Source organism: Pollicipes pollicipes, unplaced genomic scaffold (genome assembly GCF_011947565.3).
Source record: "Pollicipes pollicipes isolate AB1234 unplaced genomic scaffold, Ppol_2.1 Scaffold_7204;HRSCAF=8538_pilon_pilon_pilon, whole genome shotgun sequence".
Lineage (NCBI taxonomy): Eukaryota > Metazoa > Arthropoda > Thecostraca > Pollicipedomorpha > Pollicipedidae > Pollicipes > Pollicipes pollicipes.
In genome coordinates, this window is record NW_023597025.1 from 22,205 (window position 1) to 49,680 (window position 27,476).

At 53.9% G+C, this 27,476-nt stretch overlaps 3 protein-coding genes and 1 long non-coding RNA gene across 6 annotated transcripts; 1 reads left to right on the forward strand and 3 right to left on the reverse strand.

Moving 5' to 3' along the window:
* Positions 1–4,947: 4,947 nt before the first annotated feature.
* LOC119109003 (MYG1 exonuclease) lies at positions 4,948–8,278 on the reverse strand. The gene is made up of 6 exons (XM_037232550.1): positions 8,184–8,278; positions 7,717–7,812; positions 7,091–7,321; positions 6,425–6,626; positions 5,411–5,592; positions 4,948–5,179 (listed from the first exon to the last, which is right to left on the reverse strand). Exons 1-6 carry the CDS (start codon positions 8,258–8,260, stop codon positions 5,008–5,010), a joined length of 960 nt encoding a protein of 319 aa, XP_037088445.1. The 5' UTR covers positions 8,261–8,278; the 3' UTR covers positions 4,948–5,007.
* Positions 8,279–10,304: 2,026 nt separating this feature from the next.
* On the forward strand, positions 10,305–15,452 carry LOC119109006 (uncharacterized). Of its 3 annotated transcripts, XR_005095377.1 has the most exons (4): positions 10,305–10,444; positions 10,786–10,976; positions 13,399–13,519; positions 13,881–13,983. It is a non-coding gene; the product is annotated as an uncharacterized LOC119109006 (long non-coding RNA). The 3 variants fall into 3 exon arrangements; XR_005095378.1 differs by lacking the exons at positions 10,786–10,976; positions 13,881–13,983 and adding an exon at positions 15,250–15,452 and having other exon boundaries at positions 10,306–10,444; XR_005095376.1 differs by lacking the exon at positions 10,786–10,976 and having other exon boundaries at positions 10,310–10,444.
* A 108-nt stretch (positions 15,453–15,560) lies between these two features.
* Positions 15,561–18,312, reverse strand: LOC119109005 (HIG1 domain family member 2A, mitochondrial). Its single transcript, XM_037232553.1, has 2 exons — positions 18,152–18,312; positions 15,561–15,978 (listed from the first exon to the last, which is right to left on the reverse strand). Exons 1-2 carry the CDS (start codon positions 18,306–18,308, stop codon positions 15,800–15,802), a joined length of 336 nt encoding a protein of 111 aa, XP_037088448.1. The 5' UTR covers positions 18,309–18,312; the 3' UTR covers positions 15,561–15,799.
* Positions 18,313–20,163: 1,851 nt separating this feature from the next.
* Positions 20,164–25,473, reverse strand: LOC119108999 (WD repeat-containing protein 91). Its single transcript, XM_037232544.1, has 7 exons — positions 25,418–25,473; positions 24,784–24,905; positions 24,218–24,388; positions 23,722–23,845; positions 23,203–23,421; positions 22,382–22,582; positions 20,164–21,992 (listed from the first exon to the last, which is right to left on the reverse strand). The coding sequence occupies exons 2-7, from the start codon at positions 24,825–24,827 to the stop codon at positions 21,816–21,818; spliced, it is 936 nt and encodes a 311-aa protein (XP_037088439.1). The 5' UTR covers positions 24,828–24,905; positions 25,418–25,473; the 3' UTR covers positions 20,164–21,815.
* Positions 25,474–27,476: the final 2,003 nt, after the last annotated feature.

Below are 27,476 nucleotides of genomic sequence, written 5' to 3' on the forward strand. Positions count from 1 at the left end.
GTGCCATTGCAGCCCGTCAGACCACAATAAGGTTGTCAATCATAATTATATTCGAGTCCAAATTACGTTGTCAACGTTTTGTAACAGCACTACACTTCTTCCCAGTTGCCGGGACTACTTTCGTCATGACAACCGCCGTGCATCTCTACTGGTGCGCATAAAAGCACGTCTCTGATTGGCCCAGCGGCGGCAACGGCCGTTATCGAGAGGCGCATTGGTTAACTTTGAACCAGTGCGGTGTCATCATGGACCACGTGATACTCCCATTGCCAAAGCCATAGTGAGCCTCGAAAGAGTATCCGTGGTAAACGCCATAAGACAGAGATCCAAAGTCATAGCATAAGGTTTCCCTGAATTCGCGGGATAATAGCTTCATGTTCGCTTATCTTTTGGTCTGAACAGAATAAACGCGGCGTACTCCATTTAACGCGCTGTCCATGAACATTTTGTTTAAAGGGTTATAAGGATGAGACCCAAAATAGATACTCGTGGATGTGCCTCTATTCATAAGAGACAGATGGGTAATAATGTCACAAGCTGCTACCAACTTCTTACTTGTAGGCACAGACGACATTTCTCGGTTGCGCACCATCGTGTCTCCCACACGGTAGCTGTCAAATAATCTGCAAGTTCCAAATGTTCCAAACTTGTTAAACAAGTTCCAAACTTGAGCTACTGAGACGGTAAATAGGGCCAGGGAAGCGAGTCGGATGGTGGGGCCGTGGAAGCGGGAAGCTGACCATGTGGAAATGGGACCTGGACACAATCAGACGACAAGGCGGCACAGCGGGCCAATCAGAGAACGAGGCAGCACAGAGGACCAATCAGAGGACAAGGCAGCACAGTGTGCCAAGCAGACTGTCAGGTGAGTCCGGGATCAAGAGACTGTTACACTAGGCCATGAAAACACCGAACGGGCCGGTGGCAGGAGGGCTCCTTGGGACAGCAAAGGATTCTGCCATATGAGAACGTCCTGAAACGATCGTGGGACTTGCAGACATGGAAATGTCCAGCAGGCAATCAGTTAAACTGCCGGCCTAACTGCGCAACCAGACAAAGAGGACTGGATGATCAAGGGGACGCCGTGGTCGGGTAGGTGTACTTTTACTTCATAAGACGAATACTTTAACAGAACTGCTTCACATTTCACGATATTAAAGCAAGCCTGAGATATGATAAGATAAGCTCACTTATAACAATTTGTGGGTGGAACAGACTGCAAATGGACAGCACAATTCTCTGTTTAGTAAACACAGTCCTCAATGCACCCATGGCTTGTTTACGACATCGTACCCTTGCACAACATTGATTGAGAGCCAATCGAGGGCCGTTATGTCTGGAAATCGCGCTCACGAACGCCAAATATGAACGCCACGAACATTACGTTTTTCTTCGCCTTGATCGTCGTATGGCTTATGGAATGGGCAGATCTGAATGACAATATTGTGACGTCATGAACGCCAAGGTCACTTTGAAATACTCTTCGATACACCTTTCCCCATTTTCGCGGACGTGTAGCTCAGAAACTTGAGGGCCTTAGGTCTTAAAAATGGTACGAATTGTGAACAGCACCGAAAGGTCTTCAAGATGGCTATTTCAGTTTCAAAAACCTCACATAAATGTGGAACACTCCCTTTCACACTGGTACCGACAAACATTAACAAATTACTAATAGGCATATGTACGTATCGTTATTATGTATGGTATGGTACGTATGGTAATTATATATACATATGGTTATTCCAAATAATGATAAGCGAGAATACTTACCTGTTACGTTGCATTTTAAATCGTCTTCAGGTAGCCAGTGTCTTCCAAAATGAGCAAATGGTATAGGTTCATATAATGCATACGGGCAATGGACATCTGACGATTCTGAGCACGTATGGCTTTCCGGTGAGGGAGTCACGCACAGCAGGGAATTGCTTCCATGTGGACAGATATAGCAGCACCGCCGAATACGTGTATACTCTGACAGTTACGACGGACAATATCGTAGAGATTGGGGAAAGACTGAAAACTTGAAGAAAAAAGACACTGCAAGCCTCTGGCAACACTTCTTTGGAACCAGTGCCCATCCGTTTGGTTCGTGCCTCGACGAGTCTCGCCTTGCCCGTCCATCGGCCTATGAGTGACTGTCTCGGGGCTCCTCAGGCGCCCAACGGTCTCGCAGGCATATCAGAAGACCGCGAGTGCTGTGAGGTTACAACTGTGAGAGGAATTAAAGGCTCTTACCGCTTACTGGCCAAAACCCTGCTGGGGTCAGTTTGCCGCGTCATGGCCCCTGGCCATTTTTGGCGCCCTCGATTATCCCATGTCTGACCGAGCGCGCGACATCACATCTTTTTGAGGGGCGTTCAAACGTTCGGTGACACGGACTCCGTAACTTTAAACCTTAAGGACCTACACCATTTAGGACCTGACGTCGATGCCAAAGCCCTGGTTACGCCGTTTTGGGGAAAGCTCGTTGAACTGCTGACGTCGCTGCAACGAATTGAAATAATTAGCCTAACATGATTTGCGCGTACATGATTTGGTTTTCGGTCAGGTCGAAGTCGGTTTAGTGGTAAAAATTCATCCAAAGACCCCCTACAGGAAGCATCCCACTTAAAATGGATACAGGCTCTGGTGGCGTATGGTCCGACGTCACATGGCTCATCCCACCGCCCGTTTGCCGGCTGGGTGCACTGACCGACTCTGGTCAAGGTCACATCAGCCTCAGCAGTGGGCGAAACCAAGGCATCCACCTATGATATGCTGGGTTGGTGACAAAGCTTGGGTCAATTGGCTGGACTATGGCTTATGAAGAAAACTGCTATTTTCTACATTTCTTTGCTGTTATAGCATTTTTGCATTTTCATTGTATTTTTACAGGATCATACCCTCAGGCACCTCAAGTTCCCAGGTCATGCCACCATGGAATGACATGCAATTTAATGACTTAACATACATTGACAATGGTAGGTTTCACCCTGCTCATGCTACTGCGAGCAGTACATTTTCAGCAGTGGAAATATGGAGGCATCATTTTTCCAGTACACTTTTAAATGACAGTCCAGCCCTGTTTGTTATGGAAAACCATTTGGACAGGTCAAAAATAATAGAAAACATGTCAATGTGCTGTGGTGATTTTACCATGGCCTGTGATCATGTGCTGTATGTTTCTGTGTGTATGTGTAGGCCTTAGTTGGCCTTAGTTAGTTAGTTAGTAGGCCTTAGTTAGTAGGCCTTAGGCCAACTCCTATGTTGGGGCAGCTTGGCAAGCATAGGGATGGAGATTAGTCAATTTGACTGTTGAGTGCATTGCCACACATTCTACAATAATAAACTTATCAAAAGCACAGTGCATCATCACATGGCATGGTAACACCACAGCAGCCCACAAGCATGTTTGCCATAACTTGCTGACTGGTCCAAATGGTTTCCCACAAAAAACAGGCCTGACCTGTCATTTCACAATGTACTGTAACAATGATGCTTCCATATTTCAACCTCTGAAAATGCTCTGCTCGTAGCAGCTTGCATGAGTGACACCTTATCACCATAAAAAATTTAGTGCACACTCACCTTCAGAAAGCAAGCCTGTAGTCAGCCTTTCGGTGTCCCCTTCTTGGCACGTGCTTATGTTCCAGAATTTGGCGTGACAAGATTATCACATGTAGGCAACAAAAATCGGGTTACAACATCCGTAAGCATTCACACAGCTACCCGTACCCTTTTCAACAAAATCAGCAGTCACATTTCCCTTAACACCAACCAACTAGTCGGCAATCCCAGGTACTGCCGGGCTTCTAGATATGCAATGAACGCAAACGCAAGGCACTGTTGATACGTGTCACCTGCGCAGCAATGACTCACAATTTGTGCGTAGCAGGAACTTTAAATAATACGAGCAGCGCTTTCAGGGACGCACCTCCTGCCAATGCTCTTTTAATGCTTTTCGCCAATTTGGCAGCACTGTTCCTTCCTTAACGGCTCACCCAGCGCGTTTCTATTTGGCTCCAGTTGTGTAATCAACCTAGACAGAGGATAAAGGCATATGGGATCGACTCAGGCATTGCACCGAGGAGTACCGAGACCCACCCCGATGTCAACGCTTGCACAGGTCATGTGTCCTAATGAGTCGATGTACGCGATATTCCAAGTGCAATTCGCATGCATGCAAGTGGATTTTGATCGCCACGTGTGTTGCTCGCTCAGTGCCATATAATATGTTATAGTTCATCCTGGATGCGGCTCAGTTGTACCGAGCCACATCAACGATGATCTCGATTAGCACGATAGACTTCCCCCGACTGCGACTCAAGAACATAGAATCCAGTCGATTCCGTCCTTACCTTACGCATTATTGGTTCCTTTACGGATCGACTTCGATTCCGTCTGAGGGTTTAAGTCGGCACAGCCTCCCCAATAACTTGTAGCCTGAAAACACTTAACAAGAGCAGAGCTGACAATAATTCTAAGCAGCACTGCTGCCAAATACAAGACACTGCACATAGGGCATCAGATCTCGCTCACACCTGCCACACTGCTCTCCTTTTGCATCCATTTCCACCCCGCCGCACACCAATGACGACCCTACGGGGCGTTCCGTTTACATACACGCCATCGCACCAAGTGGGCGTCACATAAACAATAGCACTGGCATTAGCCTGGCATGTACATAGCACACGTTTCATGCCCAAGATGGCTTTACCTAGCACCCAAGCAGGCGAGCCTGTGGCGAGCCAGGCTGCAGCACCACAGCTCTGCCCTTCGGTGGAATTCTTCGCCAAACCACTTCTCATCTATGGAGTGGGAACGCACATCATAATATGTAAGTTGTCAGCCACCAGCTCAGCAATTACCTTTCTGGTCACTAACTGGGCCCATTGCCCCTGCAGCTATCAACTGCTAGCTGCAGGGCCCACCGCGGAAATTTCCTTCATGTGCATTTCAAACACAAACCACCACAAAAGGTGTATTTATTTGTACAGTCGTCCACCTCCATAGGTCCAGCGGGCGCAATCACAGCTTGCCGGCCTCCTGAAGCGATTGGCGCGCCATCTGAAGCACACTCCTGTGACTGGTCGCGCCGCCTATAAAGCCAGACGCGTGCACGAACACGCCATCGTCGATGCCGGCCTCCTTGGAGAGCTGCTCGCCGCGCAGACCCCGCCAGCTCGCCTTCAGGGGCACTCTGAGGGCGGTGGGCGTGTCAGCGAGCCGCGCGAGAGCTCGCCAACGCTCGACTACGGCCATCTCGCGCTTAGCGTCACGGGCGCGAGAAAATCGACCGATCATTATCACGTTCCGCGTCACACACGGGACGCAAAGCGGCGGCACCCCGTCTGAGAACAGGCGCGGGTGACACAGGTGCACTTTTCGCAAACTCCCTCGCATGCATCATCACGTCCTCCCTGGCACCAACCTCATGTCGAAGGAGCCGGTGAAGGGTGGCACTGCCTGCACGCGCCACTGGCCCTGCTGGTCCGTAAACAGCACGAACATGACCTGGCACGGCGGTTGCTGCTCCTGCTCCAGCACGAACAGGTGGTCTTTCCAGGGCACGCCGCCCTTCGGCAGCTCCATGATGAGGCCGCTCGGGTCCACCTGCGGTCCACCGGTCAGCGGCCGTTGGTGTAAGGCATCCACGTCCCCGTACCCAGTACAGTACAAAGTACAAGAACGGGCGCTGAAGCGCGGTACGCCGGTCACAGATCGGTCAGCGCGAGTGCCTGTCACATGCCATATTTGTACCAATGAATACTGATTGATCTGAGCTTATTACAGTTGGACTTCTTCACATCTTATGCTGCAAAGGCTATGTACAGCACGTGATGATTCCCCAAAGAACAGACGAGACCTCGCCGAAGAAGCGCCCAAACTTGTCCACGCGTGAGGCAACGCCAAACGGCTTGGTCGATTTCAGAAACACATGACAGCCTTACCATTCTGGCACGACCTGTAAGCCAATGATGGCAATGCAGCAGCTCCCGCAGCATGTCTCCTTCCCTGTGCTCCTCGTCTGGTGCCGATCGGTGACAGCCTGCTCACCTGGTGCCGATCAGTGACAGCCTGCTCACCTGGTGCCAGTCGGTGTCGGCCTGCTTCATCAGGAGTCGCCCTGCTCACCTGGTGCCGGTCGGTGGCGGCCTGCTCACCTGGTGCCGGTCGGTGGCGGCCTGCTCCCCTGGCGCCGATCAGTGACAGCTTGCTCACCTGGTGCCAGTCGGTGTCGGCCTGCTTCATCAGGAGTCGCCCTGCTCACCTGGTGCCGGTCGGTGGCGGCCTGCTCACCTGGTGCCGGTCGGTGGTGGCCTGCTCCTCTGGTGCCGATCGGTGGCGGCCTGCTCCCCTGGTGCCGGTCGGTGGCGGTCTCCTCACCTGGTGCCGGTCGGTGGCGGCCTGTTCGCCTGGTGCCAGTCAGTGACAGTCTGCTCACCTGGTGCCGGCCGATGACGGCCTGCTCTACCAGCCGGCGGGCCGGGTACCAGACGGTCCAGATGCGCTGCACGGCGTCCGTGAACTCGGCCGTCACCAGCCGCCGCGCACGCTCGAAGCACGCCGCTTCGTCCGGCTGCGTGTCATTCCACGCCGGGTTGAGGCGGGACACGCGTGCGCCGATCGTCGAGTTCACCTGGTACCTGCGACACCGACGACCAGGCAGTCAGGCCAGCCTGGTGGCCGTGGAGGCCGTCACTGGGCCGGCGGCACGCGCTGTGTGGAGGGGGGGGAGGGGGGCGGGACAACCAGCGGAAGTTAGGCAACATTACATCTGCAGCAATGGGTTGAATGAAAGGAATATTGGACAAGCAAACATTGGACAAGAGCATATCTAAGACATTCTATGCATGCAGTCTTAGTGTGGCGTGTCATGGTCAGCCCATATGAATCACGAAAACGTGAGTTTTAACCAATCAACGCAAATTTCGCGTGCTGTCCAATCGATACAGTTCTCTCGGACTAGGCGGAACCGTACATTCTGACCCATCCGTGCCAATTCCGACGACGGCACATAACCAATGACAACTCGGCGGATCCGACCCCTCCGCGCCAACCCACACGAGGCCCGAAGCCGACCCGCTCCGAGCGCCCCGCCCGCGCCCACCGTGGCGTGCCGTCGTGCTGGTTGACGCCGTTGTCCACGGCGTCGATCTCCTCCATGAACGTCTGGTAGAGCCGGTCGAACACGACCTCTCGGTGCTCGCTGGCCGCGGGGCCCAGCTGGGTGTCGAGCACGTCCCGTCCGAAGTGGTGGAAGATGAGGCCGGCCGAGCTCAGGCGCGTCACCCACGGCTTGGCGCCGGCCGTCAGCGAGCGCATGCTCTCCGAGAAAGACCTGAAGCCAACAGACGGCTCTCGTGCCGGTCACACGCGCCCGCTGACGGCGTCACGACATGCAGCCACGACTGAGACATGCGACACAAATGGAGAACAGACAACTGTGCTGACAGGGGTGGAGTTTTGTACCCCCCCCCCCCTCCCCCTACAGCCTTACTCCAAATGATTTCCCTGCTCTTTAAAATGGGACTCAAAAAGCTGACAAAAAACAACAGAGATGCATTACACCCCCAAAGTGTGTTATCTGAAAGTCTGAACCCATCTCCATGCAACCCATGAATCTTATAAAGCTTTGACAATGTGCAGTGTCAAATATAATATAGTGAGTGAAAAATATAGACATCCATAGGTTGCTGAGTGGGCAAGAGTCTGTCATATTATCATAGCACTAACTTTTGGTGGTGGTCATATCGGTGCAGCTCAGGGTTGTAGACAGCACCAACGTCAACAACAATATCACACTCCCTTAGAACAGCTTCATCACGGGACCTGAAACAGCAGTTTTTGTGACATCCTAAGCATACTCCAAGTGATAGAAACTATATGCGTAAATTGTAACGCTACAATGTAGTCACATAGCTAGTGAAATTATTCCAGCAACAGGGCTAAGCTTTCAGACACGTTTCACCAATCTCTTCCATGAACACTGCTAGTTGTAAGGAAACCTCAGATGCTTAAGATGGCTGCATGTTCTGCATTTAGCAATGAACCCACAGAGGTCTATAACTTAGCTTGAACAATGACTATTAACCAAAAACAATTGATCATTCACCAAATGTAGCCCGTGACAAGCCAAACATTGAAAGTGGGGCACAAATGGGTACATAGAAGAAAAATTGCAACTAAAAGTATTGACAGACCTGACAACTTCAGCTTCATGACACTCAGGTAACATCTTGAGCATTGAGACAGCCAGGACTTCATCACAATGGAACATGCCATTGTGCGTTCCAATTTTTTGAACAGCTTTCTTGAATTTTTTAGTTTCTCCTGTCATGCTTCTTGCTAGAAAGAAATCCAATTTAATGACTGCATGCCACTCAATATACCTGGTATGCTGAACATAATTGGTATACACTGGGTCTACAGATAATACTAATGGAAAGCAGTACTAGTTAACAAACACATGTGATTTATATCTATAAATAGGGTATGCATATCACATCACACAAGCATCACATTACAAAAGTTAGGAACTGCTAAACATCTCACATTGTTGTCATTAAGACAGTTAAGCCGCCAAAACACTTAAACTCACATGAGATACAACAAAATTCAAATACACACCTATGGTACAGCTTTTCTTAACAAGTAAAGATGCAAAGAGTCTTGAGCACCATAAGCCACTGGAAGAAACAGTAAAAGGAACTCATCATAACAGATAGAGCTAGGTGACATGGTCATAAGACAATACCACAGCTGGCTGTCATACAATAAGGCAAATCAAACATGAGATCTGTGCAGGTTTGAGCCGCATCATGCCTTGCGGTATCCTAAATCCAGCCAAACTTAGCTTGGTGCACCTCCTAGTTAGGATTCCTCTGAAGCCACATATGACTATGAAGATGGCTTGACCACTACACTACTATAATCCACAAATCAAATACACATTGTATTACACATATTTAGAGACAACATTTTGAATTGGACAACCCAGTGCACATTTTCTGTGGCACATCATTAAGTCGCATAGGGACTTTGTTGTTGTTTATTGGTGTTTTCAGGCGCATCAACTCCAATGGTCATTTTGTGCCCATCTTATAGGGACTGATGACGTTCAGCAAGTTGTATGTAATTATCATAAATCTGACAATGGGTTTCTGAAAACGTTCTTGGTAAAGCTTCAAAATATCACAGATATCTTAATTTGTCCCGCTATGGAACGCATAAATGGAAAATTTTGCAGTGTTGTCCGCTGGACGCGATGCTGAACAGGACCTACATGGAGGGAAGCACCACTGTTACCGAATATTCATCTGTCAAATAACCGAATCATTCGCCCAAAATGACGCACACTGTCCTTGATGCCACCCCTTCCCCAATACTCCTATGTCACACTGGCAGCTAACCGGGTACACCAACACCCATCCGCGTGGCCCGCGCACAACCAACCCACGCGGAAGTGCCACATGCTTTATGTTATAATTTTTCACGGTGAGAGTACCGCAATATGAGTGATGTTCACTCGTACATGTACCTGCAATTATCGCTCACATTTCACGAATCACAGTACGAACTTCAGCGCTGATAACCCTGTCATCACTATGAATGGGCAGACTTTTGAAACCCCTTTATGTATCTGGTTTTCAAAGCTGATTCTGAACAAAAAAATTCGTGAGCACGGTTAAGACAGTTGTGGCGCTATTGGGACATAATCGAGCCGGGCTGATGCTGTAAAGCGCCGGACTTGACTGCGAGGCTGTCCGGTGCCGTATGTGGCGGGTCGTATAAGTCGTGAAAGCCATATGTCATATATATGTAATGACATGACTTATATGAGTCATATTTCACACACTTTATATTGTGGGTTGACTCCAGAAATACAAAGTATATGTAGTGTCTGGAGATTTTACCATGTGTGAATGATAGCCCAGGCTTGTCCGTGAAATAATTGACTGAAAGCTGGGCGACATCTTGCAATTGAGCAAGGAGTATTTGATCCCATTCAGTAGACCTTAAGATAATTTTGAAGGTGACAGTTGTCAAGTAAGATTTATTTTGAATATATTTGTTGTTACATACCTTCCTCAAAATCGAAAAGCACAAATGTAGAATGGGCACCAGATGCCCTACATGACCAGCATTCATTGGTCACATTTATTGAATTTATTAACACTGGCTGGCATATGGTGTCTGTTTTATACTTGAATGTTTTGGATCTGTGAGCAACATCTGTGTTTTAAGATTCAGTCAAGGTGCATCTTGCTAGCAACTTTCATGCATGCAATCATTGCAATGAGATTATTCTGGTTATATTGAAAACTTGTAGTCCTTTATATGGCTGTATACCTGACTCATTGCAATTATCTTCCATAGAATTGAGCTAGGATGAAGTTCACACTTCACAAGTTTTGTGGGCAAAATGTCTGCATTTGGCAATGACCACATGGCTCTGCCACAGGTAGGGCAAAAATGGTCCACCCCTTAAAAGCATTTTTGCGGGTTGCCTGCTGCTCTCACCTATCGCATGGCATGGTGACATGAAATTGATGTGTGGGGTTAGTTTGGCTGCCAATTTTTACCACATCTTGCAGATTGGATGCAGCATGCATGCAAATTTAACTTGTAAATGATTCATGTGTCCAGAGCTGGTAAAAAACATGGTGCTTTTGTTATCTGTATTTGTAGGATATTGTATGGCATGTATGCAAGCTCCATCGCTACAGAACATGTGATGACCTTTGCACTGCATGCTGGAATGCTATCAGGTAATATTGGCCCATTGTATTGGCTTGTGTACAGGCCTTGCCTTTGAAGGCCACTGGTAACATGCTTTGTGCATGTCATGGCATTTGATATGCCTGTTATCAGCAAGTGAGCACAAGATGGCCTTTGTGAAGAACTGGTGGACAACAGATTATGCAGAAGATATTTTCGCATATTTCCTTTGGAAGGAGAAAAACACCATTTCATTTCGAGGTAGATCACCTCAGGTGAGGCTGGGGCAGTCAGGAACTTGTTTGTCTGCATGTCCAGTTTGCATCCCTGTGTTTGGCGGGAGGCGGAGGGAGGGGGGGGGGGGGGAGGTGAATGCTCGTGGGCCAAGCTTCTCTCTGGGCTGTCATCGGAAATGTCCGGTCGATTGCGTCCACTGTGGCCAGCCGAGAACACGCTGGAAGCTTGATACGGGAAGCCCATCCAGCACAATCACGTCGACCTGTTGGCGTGCGTTTGGCGCCAGCTGGGCGAGCGGCGCCGACTGGTGGACATGATCCGGGAGCTGGGCGAGCGGCTGCGCCTGGGCAACACCTCGGTCCACCTGGCCATCCGACTGCTCGACGTCTTCATGGACAACCATCGCGTGGAAGTGCCGCACTTGGGCCTGGTGGCGCTCGGTTGCCTGCTGCTCGCCAGTCAGTGCTCTATTGCCAGGCTGCCCCCTAACCACCCCACCGTGTGGTGGTGAGCTCTAACTGTCTGCGGTGGTGACGGTTGCACGGTAGTGGTTAGTACTATTGGGGCTGCAGGCCAGGTTGGTCTTAACGCCAGTCAACGAGGAATGGTGTAGCTTCAGCGTCCGGACCAGGCCGCGTGGCGGGCGTGTATCTGTTCCATCGTAATGTGAACATGTTTCATTGGAGCTGTTTGATCAGGCGTGGATCCATGTAGCTGGCAGCATTGCATGATCGTGAGCATTCGGCCCTCTCTTTTGGGTTAACACGGAAAGCGAAGCAGAAATTGCGAAAAAGCTCAAGCGCGGGGGGTCCAAGTTGGTTCGAAGCATGATCAAAGCCACACGAGACCAACGCATTTCGACAAAAAGAGATGGAGCAATAGTGCGGTCAGAAACGTGATGCAACGCGTGAGGCTGGTCACGTGGGCTTCCATGCAAAACATTGATCAACGGTTCTAAGCTCTTAGGGACTTTTGGCAAACTTTGGCAAGCACAGGAGGCAGACTCAAAACTGTTCGCATGGTGCCCAGCCCACATATTCCCAGGCGGGCTGAGGGCCGATCGACCCGAAGTGACGCTTCTAATCGGCCGAGAAGCCCCTAACGTCGCCTTTTTGGAGCCGGTCCCGAATGCCGCATCTTGTACCAGGTGGGAGTGGATGGTGAAAACTACACAGGCGCGTGATTCAGCTCATTCACTTCTCACACATTAGTCGAAAGTGTAGGGGATGCCAAATTTATCGACGTCGACTGAAGTTGCCGCGCCAGATTAGTGGTCAGGCCACCAAAACATTCTCGACAAAAGACATCAAAGAATTAGTGCGCGAACGTTCGTCCGAGTAAACAGTTTCAGGTGCTCTGCGCGGACGTGAAGCACGCACATTCCAGCGCACTGATAAAAGCCGCTGGCGTGGGCTTCTCAAGGTTATCAGCTTTCATCGCCTTTGTTCGCCGTCATCTACGTGGGGATGAACGCTCGCGTCGGTCGACACCTTGTTCTCCCCATGCCCCGGAAGGCGCCTGACTGGTCCTGTGTGATTATGCGAGTGCATGGATATGTCAGGCTTGGACCGGACGCTGATCGGCTAGCTAAACCTTAGTACGCGATCGAGAACTCGCATCAGACCTTTTTTGGTATTGTGGTATGTAGTCTTCGTGGCGTAATTCCTTGATGACAACCTGTCCAGTGGAGTGTATGTTCACATCGAAGGTTATACTTTTCCGGCTTGTAGCGTTATGGTCGTCCAATTGTGTGTGTGTGTGTGTGTGTGTGTGTGCGTGCGTGCGTGCGTGCGTGCGTGCGTGCGTGCGTGCGTGCGTGCGTGCGTGCGTGCGTGCGTGCGTGTGTGTGTGTGTGTGTGTGCGTGCGTGCGTGCGTGCGTGCGTGCGTGTGTGTGTATGTGTGTTGTTCGTGTAACTTCCTTTCGCATTTAATCGTCAGCATCATCACTTATGTGTTGCAATAGCGATGTCCAACAAAAGAAAACGGCTCACAGCTGTCATGCAGCCGTAACTTGCGAATGACTATCATGTCCGCCGACGCCACGCTTCGGAACGTACCTAGCTGTTTATCACTCATGTTGCTGATAAGGGCATCGCTTGTCCGTCGGCACTCGCGCACCACCTGCCTCTATGAGCGGATTCCTTGTGCCATTGCAGTCTGTACGATAAACGCAAGTCAGCTTGGTGTTTGAGATAGTGATCGGCATTGTGCTTCCACCGCCACTAGACCCCGGGGTTGGGCGCGCGTGCCGTCGGCTCACGGCGCGACGCTCCCAACGCCAATAGACCCCCGGGGTTGGGCGTGCATGCTGTCGGCTCACGGCGTGGCGCTCACGCCACCACTAGACCCCCGGGGTTGGGCGTGCGTGCCGTCGGCTCACGGCGTGGCGCCCCCAACGCCACTATACCCCCGGGGTCAGGCGTGCGTGCCGTCGGCTCACGGTGCCACCGTCGTTCCAGCCAAGTTCGAGGACCGCGACTGCAATGTGCCGCAGCCGCAAGAGCTGCACCTGCTGGTGGCGCAGTCATACCCGATACGTGACTACCTGGCCATCGAGGCCATTCTACTGGAGTTCTTCGGGTAACTAGGGGCCCCGACGCCGGGCCTGTTGGCGCTCGGCTAGCGCGCGAGACTTTCGTAACAAAGTAGCGCACGCAGCTTCCCCAAGCATCTAATGAAGAGAAGAACCAATGTTTGATACACAATCTTACGAACCAAGACCGCAAATGTCATAGCCATCAAGGACCATGCAATCAAAAGATAACCTAGGCAAAGAACAGTGATGCAACGGTGAACCAAAAATTGATAATTTATGTCGTCGTCACCTGACTGCGCACAGACCCCTCGTGTGTTGTGCACCAGCGGTGGCGGCGCGTGCCGTGCGGCCACCTGGCGGCACCCGTCACAACCTATCCTGACGCGCGTCCGGCCCGCGCCGCAGCTGGAACGTGTCGCTTGTGACGGTGGCGCACTTCGTCGAGTTCCTGGCGACGCGCGTGCTGAGCCACGGCGACATGGTGCTGGGCGCGCTGCATGAGGGGCCGGGGAGCGCGCTGACGCCGCCGCCGGCCGGCGCCGGGCACGAGCCGGCGCCGGCCGCCCTCCGCGCCGCCCTGCTCGGCTACCTGCACTACTTCATGGACGTGGCGCTGCAGGGTGAGTCGGGCTCGGCGCTGGCGACGGGAAAGCAATGTGCCGGCGCTGCGGCACATTGCTTTCGCTGGAAGACCCGTCTGTACGTGAGCCTGCTTCCCTGAGGCGTGCCTCTGATCTGTACGCTGCACGCATGTCTGTTGACAATGCTTTAGCACGATTTCCTTCGTAAAGACCTCTCTACGCTTCTGCATGTCCTTAGATTTGTGCAATCTGCATAGACCAATGCATCGCGTGGCCGTGCACGCGTTCCGTATCGTTAAGGACGTGCATGTCTTGCATGCTGCAGTGGGTGGGCAGCGCTCTCCCTGCCTCGCGTGCCGGGCTGGGCGGGTGGTGGGCGTGCCGCCGCCGGTGGTGACGGGGTGCCGACCGGCCGTCAGACGAGCACTATGTGCTCTGCTACCCGCCGTCGCTGGTGGCGTCCGCCTGCGTGCTGGCGGCGCGCAGTCTGCTGGGCGTGTGGCCAGCCTGGCCGGCCGAGCTGGCCCGGCTCTCCGGCTACTCGGACGTCAGCCTGCTCACCTGCGTGCACGCGCTGCTCAGGTACCGCGCTGTCCCGCTCACACGCCTCTCTGAGATACGAGCCCTGCTTTACGCCCCTATCGGAGATACGTGCCCTGCTTATACGCCCCTCTCGGAGATCGTGCCCGCCTACAGGCGCGGCTCGGGCACCGCCGGCACGAATGTCATGCCGGCCTTAGCGTCACGGCGGCCTGCCTGCCAGTCGTCTGCCAGGGCTGGAGACGCTGGCAGAGATCGCCGGTCACGCTCTCCTCCGTGACAAGAGCGATGTCACTGTACTGGCAGCGATCATACCAGCCGGCCTGGGGACGCGGAGCACTGACATCCCGCCATCTGCCCGCCCAGCCAGTCTCGTCACGTTCTGCCGATAGGGCGATGTACGCGGAAAGAGCGGGCGTCTGTCTGGAGGCCAATGCGGAGATGGGGAGTCCACACTGAGCGGTGCGTTCTGCCGACAGGACAATGTACGCGGACAGAGCGGACGTCTGTCTGGAGGCCGATGCGGAGATGGGGAGTCCATACTGAGCAATGCGTTCCGCCGACAGGGCGATGTACGCGGACAGGACGGACGTCTGTCTAGAGGCCGATGCGGAGATGGAGAGTCCACACTGAGCAGCGCGTTCTGCCCACAGGGCAATGTACGCGGACAGAGCGGACGTCTCTCTGGAGGCCGATGCGGAGATGGAGAGTCCACACTGAGCGGACCCCGCTGTTGGCCCGGACATGCTCACGTCAACTACAATCGGCGCTCACCGATGCCGGAGAGGATCGTCTTTGCCAGGCTCCTTTGTTGTGTTTGATGAGAATATTTATTAGTTGGTTGTCCGTTAACCAGATTTGTAATGAAACTGCTGTCGGTGGCATCCACCTCTGACTGCCGAGCTCGGCGCGGAGTTGTTGCGTGAAACGCTTAGCTTTACCGGAGTTCTGAAAGCCATAGGTCTCACGAGTTGCGCACCATGTATTATCATCGGACGCCTAACGTAGGCCGACAGAGCACGCACAAATACACATCACAGTTGCTCCACCACTCCAGTCATTCGCCGGCTGCATCGGCTATTTACAAACCACTCTCGGACGCCAGCCTCCCTGCCAATGGTCTCGCCGTGCAGCTGCGAGTACTCACGCGCAGCCGCGAGCGAGCGGCGGCGCAGGTCGGCCCCGACGGGCCGGCCGCGGGCGCTACTTTTTCTCCTCTTTGCGCGCTTGGAGCGCGTTCGCGGCCATGCCGCCGAGCAGGGCGACCACTGTGAAGCCCTGCGCCACCACGCGCAGACGCATCATGCGCTGTGAAGTCTGCCGCCGGCCCGCCTGGAAGCTCCACAGGCCGAAACTGAGCGCCGAAGCCGTCAGCAAGCACCCTGCAACAACCGCGGCGCGCATTGCAGCTGGCTGGTACGTCTCCCGAAGGCCACAGGTGTCCGTGGTTTGATTGCGTCATGACAAATTTGTATGACATCACAGTGGTCACCGAACTGGCCGTGCGAAATTGGTACCGTAGCAGACGGGTTGCGTCGAAAGGTATTCTACTTATCGGTACGTTGTTTACAGAACCCAAATATCATTGTGTGCAGGTATTTGGGCACTGTCTTGTGGTGTTCTTGCATATTTTCTGTGACTTGATATTTACTCGCATCCAGATACCTGGCTATGGCACTATTCTAAAGTTATTCATCCTCCGGTCTTATTTCTGTCACCCTGTATCATCGTCCGACCTCCTATATCATGTAGCACGAGACGTGACTCGTGTTCGAGATGCAAATAACCAATGAAGTTCACGTCTGTTAAAACCTAGTAATTAACAACTTGTGACTGAAACTTGCACAGAAAATATTACATTGAATGGAAGCCATTTGAAGTCTGTCGATGTCAGAAATTGTACTGATGCACACTGCACACAACACACATCTTTATGATCATATTTTCCCTGGCCTTGAGCACCATGCGGCTAATGAGGTGGCAGTATTTGCCAGCACAAGCCATTACTGCCTGAACCCTCACAATGGTGGTGGTCTGCACAAATTTCACCATGACTTGCACCTAACTATCCCAGTCCCAGGTATTTTTGGACTGGAAGGGGCTGGGGTAGAATGAGGTGCCATTTTATAGATTAGCCCCATGCTTAGCCCCAGGTCCCAGGCTTTACTGAAGGTATTTTGGCATCTGCAGATATTGTCAGAACCTTATCAGGTCATATCACCTGTCTCACTTTCTTACCCTTAGCCTAAAGCACTCCTTTGATCAAAAAGTTATTATCCATGCATTGTGCTGTGACTTTAAGACTCAGAAGTCAAAAGGGGACATTGACTTAAGCTTCAATTGGGCTTTCACTTTGACAGACTGGTTCTGACACCCTCAGTTTGTTGCTGACAATTGCATACGTGTACTGAAAAATCCCTGTTATCATTAGATAAACGCATGCAGAGACAAGCCAAATGCCAACAGCATATTTTCAGAAAATCCTGTGAAATTGGGGCAGATGTCATTAACCCTGAAATGACTGTTGTGATCTTAAAAGCCCTAATAAGAATAGAGTAGATATGATCAAGTTTTACAAAGGCTACAAAGTGGCATTTTTCTTCACCTCTATCCCCTTCCAGCCTAAAGCTACCAGCAATAATGTTCCTATCCCACTTCCCTCCTGCTATCCTGACAAAGTTGGGAATGACAGAGTTGAGTAGGATGTGTTTCTATCAGCTGCTAACCCTGGTTTTGGAAGTGTGCAAAAAGCCCACATGAGCAAACTGCTTGTGAAATTTGTGTCATATTTACACTGGTATGCCCATCATTTGCAATCATTAAGTTTTAACTCATGGTGAACAACATATCTGAAAATGCAGCATTGCTTTGTGATGGTATAGAGAGGAGGAGGCTTGGATACATTGAAACATGTGAAAATTGGGGGGAAGAGCCCAGTTAACAAAAAGCATCTATTCATATTTTTGCCTGAATAGGCCATTACACATCAAAATTTGTTGAAACAGTGGCTCTCAATGCAGTGAACTTGATGCAGACTATGCATCAGGCTCTGTACACTCTGATTTACAATACTGATACACTGAAACTGTTGCTGGGAATGTTGCTGCTCTTCCAAGAACTTCATGTGTAACACACTTCTTGCAGCCTAATGCAAGGTTCCTGCCTGTCCAATGCATAAGTACACAAGTTCATGCATGAAATGATTGGGCTGCCTGCAAAATGACTTCAATCATTAAAATACCTAATGTGCCCTTTAGATGAAATCATTCAGTCTAATGGATTATGCCAAGTGTCATGCCATAAGAGGTCAGCTTTTTCCTTGTTGCTTGCACATTCATGATGGCAACTTGACTATCTTGAAATTGCTTGGATGGATACACAGATGGTGACTGCAATGCAAACAGCTACCCAATGAAGAAGGTACTGAAATGTAACCGCCTCATGTCAAATGTCGTTCGCAGAAGACCAATTAAAATCAAATTACGTAACAAGAGCGTGCTGTGCGTAGATGCGCCATTTCCACCTCCGTAAATAAAGGAACAAGACCGCACTTACCGACGGGCACAAGTGGGTTGGCTTTCAACTTCCTAACAAACTTCTCTGAGGCAGTCTCCTGATGTTCATTAATATCATGTCTAAGGGACGAAATCCACTCCAAGTCTTCTCGATCAAACCCCGCATCCTGCGCCGCTTTCGCCGGGTCCTTGGCCATGGTTATGCCGAAGTCGGCGGAGAAAGAAGCCGCCACGAAATTATTGCTATCGTCTTCGGGTAGTTGAACTACATATCTATAGGTAAGTATGGGTAATGTGTTCTTTCTCCAGTGGTCAGCGCTGGAGATCATGAGTCTGTAGGAATCGGGGCACCTGTTTTTATTCTTATGCTGCATAAGCACACAATTTAATCAGCACTTCAGTGCTAGGTTTCGCAGAATGGAAGTGTTGCAATGATCTTGATAGTGATGGTAAGTGGTAACCAAGGCAATAGAACGCATGGTAATAGAACTGTTCGGGGGTTCCAGTCCCCCTGCCCGATTAAAGGACAACGTGGGTCAAAGCCGGAAAGAAGCCTGTTTGTTGGCGCATTTTGGGAAAAGGTTTCGTAATGTTTGCTGCTCAGCCCCCTTCCCCTTCTTAACGTGTCGCAAAGCCACGCCCCTCATCAGGATGGAACTTAGCAAAGATGTTAGGAAGGGCGAAATCCGTGCATGGGAGGAAGAGGAGGGAGGGCGGAGAAGTCCTGGGGCTCCTCTGCTATCCTTTCTGCCTTGGGTTTGATGTGTTATAAGCGTGGCCAGTTTAAAATTGGAGAGTAGATATACAGCGATACCAAGTTTCATCATGGTGGCATCGAAAAGCAGCAAGTGAACATGAGCCTAACCCGTGATACGATAACAATAAAGCCTCGGTGCTGTGAACGGCCGGAACCCCCATTTCGGGGTGGCATGGTCGGGGAAAGTAAAATTCCGATTGAAAGCGAATTGTTCCAACTTTCAAAGCCCAGAATGGAACAGGAACGAGGTACAGCACGTTCGCATTGCAACGATTGATGCAAACTGTGGCGTGAAAAGTATGACGGTGGTCACACCAATTTGCATTCCATGGCACAACTTAAGCATTCTCTATTGAATATTTGTATATTTTAGGCATTTGTTTCGGCAGCCGTGCCGCACCGAACTTACTCAGTGTTCCGCGCCTTTGGTTGCTGCGTGTAGCATTGGCAACCACTTCCCAGTCACGATTATGGCATCCTGTCAGTCGCGACAGGTGCCTGGTCCAGGTCACGAATGTGACCCGTCGTTGCGCCTGGTTAGCCGGCCGGCCGTCCCAACGCATCATGGTCTTGTCTATCACGGGCCGTACCGAACATTGCGACACGCCAGGCTTTCGTTACCAATTTCTGCTGTCGGCCTGAAAGTGCACGATCGGGTGGTAGAGGTCAGGGCGCACACAAACGCGGCTTAGTGCGAGCTCTGATCCCAGAAATTCATCGATGTAAAAGCTCGGGATTAAATTGTAGTTTAAGGAAGGACTTAGACGATGCATCACTATTACGAATGGAATACTTGTTCGGACTGCCGTCCCCGTCTGGTGTGTCTGTAGTGCGCAACTACTCATTGGCACACCGGACAAGTGTAACAGCCGAACAATGGTTCATCGGTGGATTGGGTTAATTTTTTAGAGAAATTACGAGCGTCGCCTGTGGTACAACTACATCAACCACCCAGGACGCTACCTCAGCCACCCAAGCTGTCTGCAGTACTCGGCGGTGCCGCTCTTACGGTGATGGGAGAGCAGTCCTGACGTACCTGACTACAGTCCAAGATCCCAACAGTGTTTGGATTTCCTCCCGTTGGTGGGAGGAAATTCAAGATCTCCCAGCCCGTCTTCCAGGAATTTCCTCCCAGCCCGTCTCCGCCCCATGTAGCTCACTCATCGTTGCCTTGGTTAAGAGCACTTCAGCAGTTTGGCTACACTGCGACCATGATATCCACATGGCGCGCGATGCTTCTGCAAATTGTGCGGACTTTCAGCGCCTTTGCCACTACAGATACACTGGTACATACCATTGTATTATCAAAGTGTTTTACGCACATAATACGCGAGGTGCGGAAATGGACACTTTAAAGCTGCATGATCTAACGGTGGTGCAACGACGAACATTGCCATGCGTGGGTGTCGTAAGTCCATAACTGTTATGTGCTATTCAGTACTCATGTGCTGCAGCAGCAAAATTGAAGTACATAGCATTTTCAGTGCATGGTTGAATTATTTACATCACCCTATTTTCAAACCTACCAACCACAATCGATCCATGCCAGTCGAGCTATGCAAGCTACGCTGTCGTCCGTCCATTGTGACTTTCATAACACTGGAATTGCCCAGGTTCACGAGGCGCGAAGGTGCAAAATATGCACGTAAAACACGGGCAGAGGTAAAAATATCGCATCGCACGGCTCAGGCGGACCTAACGCCGCGCTGCGCGCCGGACGCTCTGGAGATCTGTCTTTGTATCCGACAACAGCGCGCGCAGCACGCGTCGGACTCCGCCGCGGACCCAGCCCGCAACCCGGCCCTGACTCTGCACAGCACGCAGCACCAGCGCTGGAAAATGACTTCCGGCTGGATTTCATCTGTCCTGAAATGCTCCACTTCTTTAATCTGGTAGCTTTAAGCAGTGCCCAGCATGTAAATGCTCGACTATTTACCATCACTTTTCAAAATTTGTGCACCCGAACCAAAGGCTCACAACCAAAAGGCCAACGAGCCGCCTCTCCAGGTGACCCGCACCGTCCCCCGCTAGTGCCAATGGCCATGGCTTGGGATCTCCGCACGCTGTGGGGCCAACGCTGGTTGGGCAGACGGAATGTAGCGCGTACTCAGGAATGACATGAAAGCGTCCGGTTACGAACCCGCACGAGCTGGAAAAACTTACTCGCCACACGAGCAAAGCATAGCTCCAAATGGGCCAACAAACACTGGCAATGGTACCTGTCCACTGGCCATAGTGATCAACCATGTGACACACTCAAATCATGTGCAGGTAGGAGCGACTTATGTCACCCGGATGTACCCCGGGTCTGACTGCGTGACAATGAGATAATCGCACCAGACCGGCAGCTGCCGCTGGCCGACGGCCTCCCCCGCCGGACCGTCCGGACAACACCCCGCTAAGCGATTCACAGCGGTGGGGGTGTTCAGTGGCTCTTCCACCGGCCCTGACAGGGGTTATTCCTGGTGGCGGGCTCAGGTTCAGCACTTCCTGGAGGCCTTGCTCGCACCCGACCGCGGCCAATGCTTTGGATTGCATTGGACCAAGTGAATGGGTCCGTTCACACCCAACAGTCTGTCGCAGACCGTGGCCAGTGTATGACAGGCTGTAGCAGACTGCGGCCGGTGTCTGACAGGCTGCAGCAAACTGTAGCTGGTGCCTGACAGACCACACCAGACTGTAGCCGGCGCCTGACAGACTGCGGCAGACTGTAACTGACAGTCTGACTGCAAATGACAGACTGACAGGCTGCGGCAGACTGCGGCTGGTGACTGACGCACCGCAGCAGACTGTAGTCCGCGCCCGTCAGGCTGCAGCAGACTGGAACTGACAGTCTGACAGGCTGCGGCAGACTGCGGCCGGTGACTGACACACTGCAGCAGACTAGCCCGCGCCTGTCAGGCTGCAGCAGACTGGAACTGACAGTCTGACAGGCTGCAGTGGCCGATCAGCCGTGCAGCAGCAGACTGGACGTCTTCACCACACCGTCCAACGAGGCCGTGACGCACATGTTGTCAGCCATGTCGCAGGTCAGCACCGAGGTCACGTGACCGCCCAGACTGAGCACCGGCTCCAGAGCGGCGGCGCCCGGGCTGGCTGCCGGCTCCAGGGCGGCGCCGCTCAGCTGAAACGAATGACGTCGTAAGGTCAACACAAGCCAACACAGGATTACCACCAATCGGTGGCCTCCGCTCATGGTGCGCTACACCCACGTGACCATATGGTTCTCCCGATGACGTCATAAAAGGTTATGTGCTGCCACAAACAGGCAATTTAGTGTACCTGAGACAAGAGGCAAATGTCAAGACGCCTTTCGCGACAAAGGCTCGCCATCACGCACTGGCTGCAGCAGTAAAAAAAACCGTCCGCATTTTCTAGAGTCTTAAGATAAACCCCTGATGTGCAAAGCCTATTCACTGAACAGGACTCGAAACCCCGCGCTCTAAACACAGCAAAGTTGAGCCCAAAGCGCAGGGGGCATACGACGCCCCCAGCTGTTGAGCGTTGGACCACCTTGTAGAGGCGCCCGCCGGTGCTGCCGCAGGTCAGCAGGTGCTGCCGGTGGTCCAGCGCGAACAGCTGTCCGTAGGGCCGCTGCTGGACCGGCTCGCCGCCGGCCACCGGCCGACTCAGCACGAACGGCCCGCTCGCCCGCTCGTGCAGCGGCCACTCGGCCAGCTGACTGCCCGTCTGGGCCAGGCTCCACGTGACAAACTGGCGGCGTGGTCAGCACGGCTGCTGTAAAGCACGTCGGGGCCCGGCTGCATGTGGCTCGGGGCAGCGGTCGCTTCAGTAAACGCTACAAGTGACCAAACACCGCGGAGCAACGCGGTCCAATGCAGAAAAGCACGGTTAGCCATCATCAACAGCACTGAAGCCCACTTCTAGTCCCGAGGTGATTCCACCTAGCATTATGGATGGGCAGGCAAAACAAAGCCCGAGTCAAAAGAAGAAGACACGACAAAGTAGACTGCCCCGGCGATTTGGTCATCAGAAAACTCCACTTGTGACAATGCATGCCAGCTGACTGCGACAGAAACGTGAAAGACCAAGCGCTTGGCGGCAAATAAAAAGAAACATAGCTTAGATGTTTCTTCTCCTGACTTCTGAATTCCGTCAATCACATCGTCCTGTTCTGCAGCGTTCACTATAAAATGTGTCTCTGTTCGGCCCAGTCTCACCTTGTTGTCGGCGCCCAGTGCGTAGATGTGCGTATATCCGGCCCAGTCTCACCTTGTCGGCGCCCAGTGTGTAGATGTGCGTCTGTCCAGCCCAGTCTCACCTTGCTGTCGGCGCCCAGTGCGTAGATGTGCGTATGTCCGGCCCAGTCTCACCTTGTTGTCGGCGCCCAGTGTGTAGATGTGCGTCTGGTCGGGCGAGAGGCGCAGAGTGAGCGCGGCGCCAGTGTGCGCCGTCCAGTCGCTGATACAGCCCTCCATGCGACCGTCGTACACGCGCACGTGACCGTCGCTGCAGGCGCACAGCAACAGCTGGCCGTTGTGGTTGAACTCGGCGGCGCCGCACGTGACGCCGGCCGGCAGACTTAGCGTGCACTGGCGGCCGGGTCGGGCGTGGTCAGGCAGCGCCCGAGCGCGGAGAGAACCAGCGACGGCATAACGGTGACGTAGACAGTCATATTTATCAAGCTGTCCTCGGAGACTTACACTCCAGGGCATCGTCAGAAAACCAGCTTCATCAGTGTGCTCTGCTGATCGGCCCCGACAAAGTAACCAGGCCTCAATTCGCTGACTGCAACAGCCTGTGACCACCTCCGCGGGAGATTTTGCGAGAAACTTAACACCAGTCCAGGGGTAGTGGTTGAGGGTCGACGACGGCACGAGCCGGTCACTCACCTCCTCCTTGGACGCCTTGAGGTCGTAGATGAGCAGGTCGGAGCGCGGTGACCCGCTGCCGGCGCGCGACGCCAGCGAGCACAGCACGGAAGTGGACGGGCTGGCCCCGGTCAGGTACAGCACCCTACGGGCGGGGCTCGCGGTTACACACGCACTGCAGCTCAGGCACCCGGGGAAACCTACCAGCCCTAGAAATGAGATAAGCGGCCAGCCAGCGAGGGGACCGGCCAATGGGTGCCAGACAAGCCGAGCAGGATGTGATGCGATGTCTTCAAGCCCAGGGCACAGCAACGTCAAACGAGCCTACCGTCTGCTGGAGCTCGGCACCCAGCCTCCTGGGAGGGGGGGGGGGGGGGGCGGGGAGATATACACTTGGCCCCCGCGCCATGGCGCGGAGCGGGCGACCCTGACCCCAGCCAGCCATCCGTGCTGCATCGCCCCACATGCCCCGTCCCGGGGCCCCCGACAGCGGCGCTCGCCGTCGGCAGCAGCCCACCGTTTGTCCTTGAGCGCCGGCAGCGCGTCGCCGCCCAGCTCCATTAGCTGGCGCCGCTTCACCACGTCGTAGATCTTGACGTCGCCGGTGGCGGTGCCGTAGGCCAGTAGATGGGCGCTGAGCCAGCAGCACGAGAGGACGGGAGAGCGCGCCTTCATCGTGCACACCTGCCTGGCGCAGCCGGGGCTGGGCGTCACGCCACTGAGGCTCACGCTGCGCACACAGCAGTGTCGGAGGCAGTTTGTGGCGCGACGTGCCACATGGCTCTGACCGCATTCGATCAACTCCCCATGTCCATGAGACAGCTGACTGAGGTCAGGCTGTAGCTCGGGAGAGCTGCCTTAGCAGTGGCAAGACGCACCCAGCGGCGAGCTTCTTTTCTAAGGCGACGTTAGAGCTACTACGGCACAGTCATCCCGCGAAACGTTTCCACTCCCGATCCCAAGACGGAGCTGTCGCGGTGGCCACTTGTGATCAGCTTTCCAAGCCGCAGGGTGTCGGCCCACCGTTCCCATCTCCCCGCGGCCGGCGGGACGGCGGCGGGCGGGACCCCGCCGACAGCTCACTTGGGCGGCGGGGCGGGCGCCCACACGCGCACGGCGCCGTCCATGTCGCACGTGGCCAGCAGCAGACCGGACGGACTGAAGCGGCCGTGGGTGACGGCCGCCCGGTGGCCGGGCAGCGCCTCCTGCCGGCGGCGGGCGCCGTCAGACCGCACCGACACCGCGGCGCCCCCGCGGTGGGGCGGCACCCAGGCACGGTGGTAATTGGGCGCACCGTCTGAGCTTTGTTATGCCTCATAGCGTGCTCGAGACTGCGTTTTCACGCGTCACAGAAATCTGGCTTCCAAGATCTGCGCAAGCTGAGTTTCATCATGATTTCAATGCGGAAGAACAAAAGAGCGTTGAAGACAAGTACGAGTTTGTCGCAATTACCTAACCTTCCAAACGAAGACCAATGTGAGCAAACTATTAACGTTTCTATGTTACGGATCTTGCACACCACTCACAAAGCAGTCTTCACATATAGCACGGCTTCGCATTTCCACAGCGGATGCACCAGGAGCAGCATGTCTGACTAAGAGAAAACATACCCGCCGTATGGCCAACTCAAAAACAGATCGTCACCACACCCCGCCGGCTCTGAACGCTCCCGCCCCGGCGGGCCGGTGCCCGGCCCAGCCCGCACCCACCCACCCACCTGTCCGAGCAGCACAGGACCGCTGTCGGCGTCGGGCCCGTCGGCGGCCGGCTCGGGCGGCGCCGGCGGCCGTCGACTGGCCGACACGGAGCGTACCAGCCGGGCCGGGGCCACCGGCTCCTGGCGGCCGCCGCTGCGGCACGGCAGCGGCACGGTCAGACAGCGCGCCGCCGACCCACGCGCACGCGCGGCGACACTGGTCCGGTAACAGCACAGGGGGCAGGTGGTCGAGAGGTTTAGAAATCGCAGTAAAAGCGAAATTACTTGAACTTGACATGCCCAATCGTGGCTCACTGCCTTGCGCGGTCCTTTTCATTCAACCTTGTTAGGAACTTTTAGCTTCATAAACATAAAAAATAGGTACGGGGGTACCCGGCGGCGGTTAGGAATATTCCGAGTAGTCAGCCAGGTGGGCAGGTAATCTGCTCGTTCACAACGCTAGGGCCGCCGACAATTCGCAGTCACCACATTACCGCCCGTTGTCGCGGCAGCAGACCATCACACCGACCGCCCGGCCGCACAGAACCCGCGATCGGCGGACCGGTACCTCATGACCGGGCGACATCGGCTACTTACCCGGCGGCGGGACCGGTACCTCATGACCGAACGGGCTCATCGGCTGCTTAACCCGGCGGCGGGACCGGGTACCCCCTGACCGGCGACATCGGCTCTTGCACGCGGGCGGGACCGGTACCCCCCTGACGGGCCGCGGCGGGCGACATCGCGGATGCTTACCCGCGGCGGGACCGGTACCCCCTGACCGGGCGACATCGGCTGCTACGGCGGCGGGACCGGTACCCCTGACCGGGCGACATCGGCTGCTTACCCGGCGGCGGGACCGGTACCTCATGAACCGGGCGACATCGGACTTACCCGGCGGCGGGACCGGTACCTCATGACCGGGCGACATCGGCCTATTAACCCGGCGGCGGGACCGGTAACCCCCTGACCGGGGCGACATCGGCTGCTCACCCAGGCGGCGGGAGCCGTGGCCGGTACCCCCTGACCGGGCGAATCGGCTGCTTACCCGCGCGGGACCGGTACCCTGACCGGGCGACAATCGGCTTTTCGTTTGCTTACCCGGCGGCGGGACCGGTACCTCCTAACCGGGCGACATCGGCTGCTTACCCGGCGGCGGGACGGTTACCGGGGGAGCGGCGGCGCGAGCCCGGCGAGGTCGAGCCGATGGAGCGCATCAGAGAGCGGAACTTGGACGACGACGAATTGTCGGCGGCCGGAGTCTCGCTGAAAACCAGGCGGTACTCGATGGAAACCAGTCGCTACTGCAGCACGCACCAGTTCACGCGGCCTTCTCACCCGCCTGTCGCAAATTCCACACAGCGCGCGCGCGCAAACTCGTGCCGCGGTGGTCGTGAACAATTCAGCGACGAGCGCCACGTACTGGCCAGCGACGCCGGCCTGGTTCACCAGGCGCCCATCGGTGCGCAGCCACCGTGTGACGGCCGCCCGGACTTCACTCACTGCGCCACCACGCTGAAGTCGTCCATGAGCGGCTGGACGGCGGGCGGTTCGGGTGGCGGCGGCTCGGCGGCGCCCGTCAGCGCCTCCAGCCGCGAGCGCAGGTCCATGTTTTCCCGCTGCAGCTGCAGCAGCAGCGCCGAGTCCTCCTGGTACTTGGCCAGCGTCGGCGGGCTCATACACTGGAACGACGGACAGTGGCGGGGGAGGACACGTCACCGCGTTCTGTACAGGCTGCAGCTGTGCACTGGCATGTCTCGCGCTATACATAGGTTATGCAATTGTTCTCGGCACTTACCTGGAAGACGATGGAGAGGAAGTTGTGAAGTGAAACGGTGAGCGTGTCTTGCCATTGTCGACTAAAAAAGACGGCGAACGTTGGGTGGTCCTCGGGCGTCTTGAGGAAAGGCAGCGCTGCAAGCCGACCAATCACGAATGAACAGATCAAACTGGCAATGTTGGGATGCCATATGAAACCATACTTATTGGACTGCACTCCTGACAACTTACATTTGACGCACAATACACACTTAGACAGACTGTATACCTAGACACGTATGAATCATCCACGAATTCCACC